Below are 12,609 nucleotides of genomic sequence, written 5' to 3'. Positions count from 1 at the left end.
GAGAAGCTATTAAGGAAACTGTCTGATGATTTCATTTAGTGTATAATTTTTTTTCTGTAAAATAACTGGATAAGTATTCAAACTTCATCAATTATTTCTGATTAATTGACATTGTGGTCAACAACTGTTCACTAAAAAATTTATGGTTTTTGAGATTTCCCAATTTTAGTTCTATTTCTGCAAATTTAAGCGCAGTAACCGCCTAAAAGGGATTGTATTGTTAAAGTTTAGGTGAAGTATAATGTAGTCTTCATTGTATTTTTGTTATATAAAAAATTGTCTTGTCGTTGAAACTACGGGTTTTCATAACTTTCTTCTGATTCGACGTTTCCCAATTTTTGAGGTACTCTTCTGCTATCTCGTCTGACTATCGCATTAGCAGCACATTAATGATAAGTCTGTTACACTAATGGCGTTGGAATAAGGCGCAATTGGTATTATTCATTAGTTTTTGTGAGAAGATTTTCATTTTACAAGCTTCGACACTGTATCCTGGAACAATGTGATTGACTTTTTCAGTTTTGCCTGGATTTGTTGTATTTGGAACCGTATGATTTTCTGGATGACGATTGGTCTCAATGATTTTGTATGAAGGTGTAAATGAAGCCATTGACTTATTTCAGTTGATAGCTAATGTATTAAATGACGTTGAACACAGTTGTTTCCAAAATTGTAAACGTACTGTCCAAGTTTGCCCTATTTGTTTTCTATTAACGTGTAAATTACTCTAAATAAAGACAAGTCACATTTCGCTTCTGACGGAATTCAGGTAATTTGATTTTTATTACCCGATGCTATTTTGACTCTTTCATTAATTTACTTTTTAAAAAGGCAGATTGACAATAATTGTGGACGTAAGTAATACTTATTGTTTTATTTTAATTCTTTGTTTGTCTTGTCTCTCACTTTCCATAGTGATAGGTGTCATCAGCCATCTAATTTGTTGTTGTTTACTTTGTTTATAGGTTTGAGCCTAAAGCGATTTTCAAATGAATACACCTTTTATTTTCGAACAATAATCGGTTCTTTTGATGTTTTCTATCTCTTCCTCATTTGGTGGTCAATTTTGACAGAAAACGTGGTAGAGCGTGGTTGGAACATTACATGTGAATGTACATTTCCGAGCCTCCTTGGTCCTTGTCTCTCATTAAAGCACAGTCAAATTTTTTTGCAAGGTTTACGAAGGTAACCTTGGCGGTAAACGAATCGTCTCCCTGATTTTAAAAAATCATTGAAGGGCAAAAAAATCAGAGAAAGGCAAATATCAATTGACTCAAATAGTTTTTCTTGTACCTTCGCTGTGCACTTTTATGCCTCGTGAGATAAAATTATAGCCGATTGCTTTTAATTTTTTCACAGATAAATATTCGAATTTTTAGTTTTATCTAGTTCTTTGTACTGCAGTTCAAATGTCTTAAGCCTATTTTAGCTTTTTTCAGGCCATTACAGTAACCCCAAATTTTGGTTTTGACGCAAAAAACGGTTTGATTTAAAACTAATAGAGAAGACGTCAGTGCATGAGCTTGATGTAATTGTTCCCTGTGTTGAAAAATTACAATCCATCCAAGTCAAAACGCTGATCTTCATTTCAAAAAATTTTGAATACAAAATGCAAGGTTTGAACTAACCCCAACATTCATTTTGCAGTGTCGTATTTGACGGAAGATTGGCGGGGGGGGGGGGGGTATACAGTTAGAAATGCGAAACAGATTGAAAATCCCTCCACAATCGCATTTTACCTCTTCAATGGTTCAACAAAGTTTTAATTTCTGTGGGACAAATTACTCTTTTGTCCAAAAAAGTTGTAGTTATCAGCTCCAGTGTATAGTAGAACAAGACGGCTTGTACGAGTCTGTGCGTAGCACAGTATGCTCCAAGATACCTCTCAAGGTAGCAAAAAACGTCTTTAAAAATCTGCCAAAAAACGTTGGGTGTATCTGAAAGAACAATTCCGAAAGCTATATGCGAAAATTATAAGCATTGGAGAAACTTACTTGTACTGTTTGAACCAAAAAAATATGCGTATTTTTCATAGAAACAAACTTTAGGAAGATAAGGGTACTCCAATCTCAAAGACAGAAAACTCATACAACCACACACACATACACACAGCACACATTACACAAACAAACACCAACACAAAATAAAACAAAGCCCAGCACCAAAAAATAGTTATTTTTGTTTTTGTCTACTGTTCACAACTCAAAGTTCCCCAGTATTCATTGAGGTCTTCTTTGTTTTTTTTACAAAAACTAGGTGTGAATTCTTTGAGGCAGTTGTTTGGGTAACTGTATTATTCAAAATAAACTTAAAAACGTAAACGTTTAAAGTTTTTAGAAATTTGCTTTTCAATTTCAATAATTCATGACAACTCGACAATTAAAACTTTAAAATCTCGCAAACGCGCTATCTGCGAGATTTAAAGGATTGGTATTGAACAAACTTGAAACCGCAATTTGTAACAAATATTAAAAAGTTTTTCTAATGTTTCCTTCTTTCTGACAGTTTTTGCACTCTACCTTTATTTGTGTCTAATATTTGAATGAACTATCTCTCTCCCACAAACTGTGATCTGTCCGTCTCTCTTACACACATACTACACACACACACACACAACGCACACTTACAAATACACCCAAGCTCGATTTCATACACAAACAGAAATACAAAAGCCACAACCGAAAAACAGTTTTTCAATTCTCTTTTGGCATCTTATCATTACTCAAAACTCGTAACTGGTTATACATGGCTTGACTGTTTTTTTCTGAAAAAAATCGATTTGCAGTTTTTAGGCAGCTGCATTGGCAGTCGTAAAATTGACGATGAAATGTGAAATGAACTTTTTTAGGTTTTCGAATTTTTTTGTCGTTTTTGATGTTCCATGGGTATCAGGGGAGAATTTTTTTTCCAGCCTTGTAAATGCGTTAACAGACATAGCCTCAGATATGAAAACACACAAACTTGGCATTGAACAATTTTAATTCCCAATTTGTAGCGAACTTCAAGTTGTTTTTTTCTAATTTTTCATGCTTTTTTATGTTTTTACTCTCTGCCTCCATTTTTCTCTAACGTTTGATTGAAATATTTCTCTGACGCTAACTCTTTTTCTCTCTCTCTCTTAAACACATGCCACACTGAATAGAATATAGCACATCCATAAATACACCAGCAGAGGCACGCACGCACACAAACACACGCACACAAACTCACGCACACACACAACAAGAAATACAAATCTTAACACCCACAAAAGAAGAGTTTTAAATTTTCTTCTAGGCGTCTGTATTTTACAGCATGCTCATCAACGTTTATTTGTCTCCAGACTTTTTTTGTTTTATTTCGAAAAATTAGACGTGGTCTTTTTGGGGCATTGGAATGGGTAATAGTAAACTTGTCTCTCATATCGGATGTGAATTGTTTGAATTATTTCGAAACATTTTGTTGTTTATGATGCAGACGTGTTAAAAGCTAGACGAGTTAAAAGCTAAACGCGCTGACGCATTCGTGTTAAAAGCTAGATTTTTTAAACACGGTTTTGGTGATTTGCTGAATAGCTTTGAAATGGTAATTTTAGCAAAATCTTCAAACTTAGGTAATCTTCAAACTTTTTAGTACTTCTGACACTTTTTGCACTCTGCCGCTAGGTGTTCAGCACATGTGTTGAAAACTGTTCGAAAAACTTCTTATTAAGTAGGTTTGAGGAACATTGGTTGTCAGTAAATTTAATGTTTTTTTCCTACTCTTCTTTTAAGTCAGAATGGTTTTAAAGAAATAGGAAAATTTTATAATTTTCATGAGTACTGAATAAGAAAAAAATTTTCATCTTTTTCTTTCAAAATAAATTTTGTTTTTCGTATGAGGAGTTTCGCAATACAAAAACGCCCAAAGCCTGGAACATTCCAGCAATTTCAAGAACATTTTCAAAATAGAGAGAAGTGAGAATTAATGTGAACGTGTAAAAAATTTTTCTACCTGATGATAAAAACTCCTTAACATTCATTTTCACCTGTATTTTTTATAATAGAGATGATCAGTTTGAACTACTTGCTCTGAGTTTATAAAGAATACAAATAAAATAGATAAGAAAAGATTTCCTTCTTTTTAAATTAGTTTGATTGACTTGATGTTCGTTTCAAGATACTGGTTTCTGTTTACATTTCCAAAGATTTTGAAAACTCTCATATGGTTAGTTCCAATTACATCAGAAGAAATTTTTGCAAAAACTGCTCAAGAAATTACAAAAGATTACCTTTTACTCCTTTTAGTTTTACATTTCAAAGTTGATTTTTGCCCTTTATAGAGCTCCAAATTGCTTCAAGTCTTCAATTTTTCAATAGTTTTTTTGATACAAAATAAACAAGAAAAAATGCTTCGTACAATAGCTTTTGACCGGCAGAAATCAAAAAGGCGGATAGAAATGTATTTTAAACAAATTATCGAGAAAAAAATGAAATTTTTAATTTTTTTATTTGGAAATTTTCGGTCATATAGTTTAATTTGTTATATTGTAGGTTTGAAACTGTAGAGCATTATTTAAAAGTTTCCTCTTAACCTAACTAAATTTACTGCAATATTTTTTCGTTGGTTTCAGTAATAAACTGCAAGGCGATCTGTTTATGGGAACCATAAATGTGAACATTGGAACCTTTCACTCATACCAACGCTGGTTCTAGTTTGATTTTCGACTAGTTTTCACTGAAACTAAATATTTTTGTGACGTTGTACAATTAGTGAGTTTCCATAAAATATCTATGTCTTTTTGTAATTAATTATTTTTAATTGTCCTCCCGGGATGACCAATTCTTCTCTATACGAAGCATAGTTAGTGCCAAAACTGACATTTTTTGCAAATTCAGTATAGGGCAAATCTTTAATGTGTAAACTAGTGCTTTTTATTTTTCATAAAAGATTGAGTTAAATTGATTTAATTTGTGAATTGCTCTCACCTTTTCAGCAGTGGTGTGTTGATATCCCATAGCCATATTGTAAAACATGACGGCAAAATTGAACGAAGTCACGACAAATACTCCCGTCAAAAGTAAAACAGTAATGCGGGCACTTTTTGGGTCCATTCTTGTCAATCAGCAACTCGTTCCACTTTTTTTGAGATCTCTAGAATTTCGAATATCATAATTAGGAAATTTTTCTGCAAGCTCAACCGATAAAATACACCTGAAAGTATTTAAGATAGCAATAAATAATAATAGTGATGGGGTTGCTATAGCAACAAAACAATCGTGAGTTTTCTTTTGACCATCTTTTCCCCTATTTTTGAAGTGGCAATTAACTTTTCTACCACTGAGATTTTTGAGGGACAATACAGAGACTGATTGAACATAAGAAGTTTTCAAGAAGATTTTCACAAAAAGACAAATAATAAGCAAAAGGGGAATTAACTGCACATCAAACGGACTTCTAAAGTTTTTTCTAGACTTCCATGAAAACTTGGAAATTTTCAGTAACGCCTATTACGCGAAGTATTGAAAGCTCTTTTTGTCACAGATGTTCAAAGTTTCCATTGAATTTTTGTATCTTCATTTTTGAAGCCTTAAAATTTCCTTTCATTTTCAACTGAATGAATTAACATCGGTCCCGATGTAAGCTTTTTTTGACAAGAACGAAAACAAAGCTAATTATATCTATTTTTGAAAGAACCGAAGCTATAATTATAATTTCTTCAGGTCAGAAATGTAACTTTTGCCATTTTTGGTAGATATTTCAGCTCTCGTTAGGAACAGATGAGTTGATTGTGAAAATATTAGTTTCCTGTGTGATCAATTATCCACGCGGGTAACTCTATCGTTTGTAATGGCGCACAAAAAGGCCGCTTCAAGGAAACTGTGCTAAATTGGGGCGCCATTTTTGAAGAGCAAAGTCTCTAATAGTCCACGACGGCGTTGCCTTCAATTATTTCACTCAATTTAACTTCCGCATAAAATTTGATCATAATAAAAGGCTCAAAGTAACCGATAAAAATGTAAATGGAAAATCAAATCAATGTATTCAAAGTTACAATTGTATTATTATATGGCATAAATGTGTATGATTATCCCACCACTTTAATATAAATCAACTGACATGTTAACTCCATTAAATTAAATATTTATTATCTGGTCATAACGAATGAGAATTTGAAATGCCCGATATTTTGCTTGTCCAGCATTAAATAAAAAATAGTAAGCGTGTGTAATATTGTTGTTTGAAACTGTATTAAAATTCGTTCAAATTTACAAAAGGTAAATCTGTTGTAATAACTTTTATAACTATATACTAACTAACAGTGGGTATAACAGTGAAATATTGAACGTTAGATTTGAAGAGTCTAAACCGGGAATTAGTTAGAAGTTGAAGCCTCCTTTCAAGTTTCGGTTATATAAATCATTTTGTAGTAATTAAAAGCATTGGATTTTGGGTGGATAAAAGCAATAAAAAGTGCCTTGAAAGGTACGATCCAGGAAATAAATCATACAATTGTTATTCCCTCTATCACTAAGTTGAACCAGCTTAGGACATCAAAAGGAAACAAACTTTTATCAACTTATCAATTATTCTCCCCTGGAATCGAACAAAATGCTCGCAAGGTGTCCAAATATTCTGCACATATTCAACACCGGAAAACAGCCAAAATTTTTTAAAACCTAATCAAACCCCTAGTACTGGGCGGATTCTAAGATCTTCCGAGATTCTTGCAAGTAGAGTTCAATTATTGCAAGATTAATGAAAAAAGGAAAACCTATTCTTTATTTTGCAAGATTTCTTGAACGAATGTTGCAGGATTTTAAATTCTTCGATCAGTAGGAAAAGCATTCAATATATTTTTTTCAGAAACAAAAATTTTTGAACACTTTTGTAAAAGTTGATTATTAAAAATATTCAAATCAAAAGCTGCATACTAAAGAGTTCGGAAAAGAACAGGAAAATTGATGTTTTTTCAATGATTTAGAAAAAATGCAAAACCGTTGTTTTAAAATTAAACTTGACGCTTTCCTAATCTGACATTGACAGTAATTTAATTAGAATAGAAGCCGCCACGAATTTCACTAATTCCTAAACAGCAATCTCGAATTAGTGTCAAATTTGAACAAATTGTGGGCCGTTTTGACAAATTAGAAAACAGGACAATTTCAAAATTTCCAACAGATTTAATTTACAAGATTTGTGACTTTAATCTGACCAATGTGGGCGCCATAAATGAGGGATAAAACTAGAATAAAACTGGAATATTTAATTGAATATGTGCCTCTTAAATCTGGATTTTGCGTGGTAAATTTTTGGGGCGCATAGTTCAAAAATAGACAAAGGCTAACGCGGGTGCGGATATTGGTCGATCCAAAGTTGCTGCTGGGCAAAAGCACATTTGAATGAAAGCTTGGCTGGTCTGGTCTGGTCCGAGTATCAAATTTTAAGGTAGCTTTAAGTGTGTTTAGTTGGATAAGACGCTTCAAGCGAAAACCAAAGGATCAATTCTGCGGATTCCTCACGGTTTGCCCACAAGCTACTTTCAAGAAACGAGGTTAATGTTGTCGGGATAACCAGGTTCGAGGTGAAAGCGGGGAGGGGGGGGGTGGGGTGGGGGTAGCGAGTTATATTAGCTTGTTTGAAGTTCTGAGAATAACTGAAATAAAGTAAAATAGCGTCAAAATATAGTCAGAATGAAAGTATTCCGAGTATAAACAGTGGGAACGTAATCAGTTCAAAATGTATACTTTATTCTTTGAATAACACGACTGCAAATCCAATAATAAAAGCTGCCAACTCATGAGAAATTTCCCAAAATACTCCGAGTTTGTTCACCATTATTTCGTTGTCACAACAACGTTTACTAACTTGTGTATTTTTGACAAAGAAATTAGGCAAGTTGAATAAAAAATCAGTGAAACTTAGAAATGGGCAGCTGCGTGGGATTAATTGATCTAGTGCGTGGTGGTGTGGTGGGGGTAGTCCCCAGTGATTGTGGAATTTTCATCGTGTAAGATCTGACAAATTTCTGACAAAACCATCTTGCTAATAGCCTGTAAGGGGATGCATCTTCTTATAAGATCTTATAAGACGTTTATCAGATCTTATATGATAAAAATTCTTCTTATAAGATCTTACACGATAAAAATTCTTCTTATAAGATCTTACACGATAAAAATTCTTCTTATAAGATCTTACACGATAAAAATTCCTCTTATAAGATCTTACACGATAAAAATTCCTCTTATAAGATCATACACGATTAAAATTCCTCTTATAAGATCTTACAAGATAAAAATTCCGTCTTATCAGATCTTACACGATAAAAATTTCCTCTCATATAAATTCCTGAAGTATGGTATATTCTTCATATTGAAGACAATTCAGAGTTGCTCTCAAGCAGTAGCCGAAAAACTACAGCATGAAACACTTAAGTGTCAGAGCAACAAAGAGAAAAATATCTTATACTGTTTTTTAAGACTTATAAGATATTGTAAAAAAGATTATTTGAGTGACAGGGGCTTTCTCCGAAGCGGTGATTATCAAACAAGGCTGAAAATTTTTTTCAAAGACCAAAACTATCTTGGACTGCTAAGTTTAGCCATAGTAAACAGTTAAGACTCACAATAAAACTGCCGCCAAAACAATCAACAAGCATTTTTTTGTTTCATAATTGGTTACCTGACCGATAATTTTTTTTACTTTTATAGGACCTTGACTACGTTATACGGTTATATTGAAATAATTAAGACATGTCATATCAGATCTTACACGATAAAAATTCCGTCTTATCAGATCTTACACGATAAAAATTCTGATAAGAGGAATGTTTATCTTATAAGATGTCTTATCAGATCTTACACGATAAAAATTCTGGTAAGAGGAATGTTTATCTTACAAGATGTCTTATCAGATCTTACACGATAAAAATTCCTCTTACCAGAATTTTTATCGTGCAAGATCTGATAAGAGGAATTTTTATCGTGTAAGATCTGATAAGATCTTACACGATAAAAATTCTTAGTCAGCATCTTATCAGATCTTACACGATAAAAATTCCACAATCACTGGGGGTGCGTTAGGGTTTTTTTGGGAGGGGGTAGTGGTGTGGGTGGGGGGGTTTAGTGCGTGGGGGGGGGGGGTTAAGGATATAGAAAGCTTCAACGGGGCGCGACTAGATATCCCAACCAATATGGAAAACGCAAAATAAATTTTGAAATTTTGTAAAATTTTTATGAGAATGACGTTGAGAGAGAACTTCCAAAAACAACAAGAATTGCTCGAGAGCTTTTGATGTTCTCCTGCCTGAGAAGGTGTGTTTGGAAAGGGAGTTTGCATAGCATTCAGGGCAAAATGGGAGCGGGCAGGATGTAACTAAAATGATCACACGCAATAAATGGGTAAAAGTTGGGCGAAAGGAGGCAAGTAAATTTTACCCTTGCTACAATGCCATTCATCTTTTTCAACCAATTTTCATAATGTGGTTTTTAAAAAGGGCCGCCTGTATTATTGACCATATTATATAAATGTATCTCTGCATGCGTTCATTTAGCCTACCTCCTATTGTCCGTGCAAAAGAGCAATTGCGCAATGTTATATTTTTCCAAGAAATTAGTTGTTTTTATTACTCAAAAGTAGAATTTTCGAAGTTTGTATTTTCTGATTTTAAATGTACTCAACTACAAAATGTTGGCTAGAAATGTGGCCCAAGTAATATAGTAGCCAGACACTTCTTTTTGGGGAGTCGTTTGTTTTTGTGGAGACATAGGTGGGGGTTGAGGATGGGTGGGGTGGACGGGTAGGGATAGGGTAGGTTATTTGGTGCTGATAAGATATTAATTCCCATCTTGTCTCATGGAATAATTATTGGAATAATGTTTGTAGTGTTGACTTGGTTTCGTTCACGTGGAACAAAACTCATTCTGAGACTAAATTTAGATAAAGATCAACATTTGTGACGTTGTTCGCCTTGTGCATCCCAAGATATGAAGAAAGATAAGTCGAATGTTAGCAGAATAAAATACAATGCAATATAACAGCCAACTTTATTAGACTCCTTATATGTTTATATAGCCACAAGCATGTAGTTACATTAGTTTGTTCATAAAATCACGCAAAGTTGGATCCCGACCCGTCCCGCCCCTCCCACGAGTCTAGGACTAGGGAGCAATAAAAGCAGCGAAGCGTGAAAAAAATCTGTTGTTTGCTAGAAAAACGGAAGTTGAATACACCAAATAGACCCATATAGTAACATACTTTACAACACTTTATTTGATTAGATCAAAATGCCACAAAAATACACCAAGGTCAACAATGAAGGTCTGTTTCCGAATCTTTTATTGCAATCTATAAAACAGCGTCTTTATAATTTTGCTACTTTTATTCGGTTGCTTGCAAAAATCCCAAATATTCGACCTCGTAGAAGACGTATAAAATTTTCTAAGCCTTTTTTCTGGTATGTATTGAAAATTGGACTATTATGTGTTTCAGACAAATTAGAAGTTTGAAAATTTGCGGGGGCGCGTGGGGGGAAATGGCGGTATTTGTGTTAAGTTCTGAGAAAAAATATTTTCTGCTGAGATTTTTCAAATAAGAAGCCGCGCACCTCTTTGACTTCCCTCTAAGAGAAGCAATAGTGTAAACATAAACAAAAAAATGATTGGTTCCGTCTTATCTTCAAGGATAAGGTCTACAGCTCTCTGTCTTTAGGTATTTATATAGAAATTTGACCATTTTTTCTCTTCAGACCATCTTACAAAAGAAAGTTGTTTGCTTCTGTGTGTTATTGAATTTCTATTAATCTCTCATTTCTTTCAGAGCGTAGATTAGAAAACAATAAGAGATGCTACAATTTGAACAGCTATCTAACTGCAGTTGCTCTTCTTAGGCGCACTGCCTTCAATCAGAATAAGAAGCGCCAGGAACAGATTTAAATATGAACCCTTTGTTCAGTTTCCGATCAAATCCTGATGGAATTTTTCACTCTTCCTACCAAAAAGGAAATGAAAAAACATTTAAAACGTAAGGCTTTTTCCTGTCACATCTGAGAAAATGCAAGCCGTGATAACTTAATTTGTTCATATTTGATGCTTTTTACGGTAGAGGAAACTCGATTAGAAAAAATTTTGCAGCATAATTGTGAAATCCTTTAACCGAAATAAATATTTTTATTCAAAGGTAGTCTTTGAATGTTTGTTTGCAGCATAATTCTATAATCTTTTTTAACCGAAACAAATATAATTGCTCAAAGATGAACTGAGATCATTTGTTTTCTATGAAAAAATCTAATGTTTGAAGTAATTGAAAATCACCGCAAAATTTGGTTCATATTTGCTCAAAAAAACGGTCATAAAAACGCACAATCAGTACAAACAAATTGCTATTTATCGGTAAAAATAACTAATGGTAATAAGGTTAGTTCTGATTTACGTTAGATCGGATTTGTATATAAATGGGTATAATTTGGAGAGGAAAAATGTTCATTAGAGCATTTTTGTTATAATGTTCTTATTTATGCGTTTATCTTGTTTTAAATATGTCTCCATTGCATCAGATAATTGCTGAATTAGATTTGAAAATAACGTGCGTCCTATTTTTAAATGTCATTTCATATTTTGTTAACAGGATTACCTCAAGTTTTTGAACTAAAATCATTCCGAGAAAAAAGAATAAAAACTATGGGATTCAGAATTCCATTTTAATTTATACTGCGTATAATTCTGCCCCATTCCCATAAATAGTGGGATTGGGGCAGGATTCCCATTCCCAAGAATATGCAGGATACAAAAACCAGCATATACGAATGCTTTATTTATTTTGTTAATCATCCCTCCTTCACGTTTGATTTAGTGAATGGTGAAAAGAGAATCGATAGACATTTCTTTCAAACAAGACTTCATTAGACAAACAAATTTGCAGCTATAAATGAAGTCAAATTAACAGGATAAGGCAATCTTTAGGAGACTGGGCGTGCCCCAAAATATAATGATCCACTGAAGTCTCGATACAAAATTTCTGTATCCAAACAAAATAATTGACAATTTCCTACTAAAAGAAAAAAATACAAACATTTTTTAAGCAGTAAGGAAAAACAGCAAAATTTTAACAAGGAAGAAATTTTAGCATACTTTTAAAGCACAGTTGAGGGTTACAGACGATCCATATAATTTACATTTGACTCAAGATTCTGGTTGAAAAATTGTTTGGAAGATGCTGACATCCAGCGTAAGTTGCATAGATCACGATTGTTAGTGGTTTCTTCAAAATGATTGAAAAACAAGAAAATTCTCAGAGACATGTTAATACAAAATATCAAAAGGAGAGTACACATTCTCTTGAGTCATCACACAAACTATTTGACAATTTCATGGTGATAAGTGATATACAATGTAATTCTTCCATGAACTTAAAAGCACGTCAACTTTTGGTTGTTTTTTCCAAGCACAGAAATATAGGCCTTCATATCTCGTTTTCAACGAAGGAAAATTAAAGTTATCAACTACATCAGACTTGCTGTTTTCAAGATGACGTATATTATTGTCTATATTTTGTTTATTGAAGATTACATGTGTCATAAGCAATTTGAACAGCTATCTAACTGCAGTTGCTCTTCTTAGGCGCACTGCCTTCAATCAGAATAAGAAGCGCTAG

At 33.4% G+C, this 12,609-nt stretch overlaps 1 protein-coding gene across 11 annotated transcripts in view; it reads right to left on the bottom strand.

The window, feature by feature from the left end:
• LOC142349880 (xylosyl- and glucuronyltransferase LARGE2-like) overlaps positions 1-12,609 on the bottom strand; it is a 102,326-nt gene that overhangs the window by 67,954 nt on the left and 21,763 nt on the right. For 2 of the 11 annotated variants that reach the window (XM_075401711.1, XM_075401712.1), the window contains exon 2: positions 4,947-6,489. In XM_075401711.1, the coding sequence (XP_075257826.1) occupies positions 4,947-5,072 (126 nt within the window). In that variant the 5' untranslated portion in view covers positions 5,073-6,489. The other 9 variants (XM_075401719.1, XM_075401717.1, XM_075401715.1 and 6 more) reach the window with 8 other exon arrangements.

The sequence above is a fragment of the Convolutriloba macropyga genome, chromosome 11 (assembly GCF_964194025.1).
Source record: "Convolutriloba macropyga chromosome 11, txConMacr16.3, whole genome shotgun sequence".
In the NCBI taxonomy this organism is placed as follows: domain Eukaryota; kingdom Metazoa; phylum Xenacoelomorpha; order Acoela; family Convolutidae; genus Convolutriloba; species Convolutriloba macropyga.
This window is presented reverse-complemented; position numbering and strand designations above follow the sequence as displayed.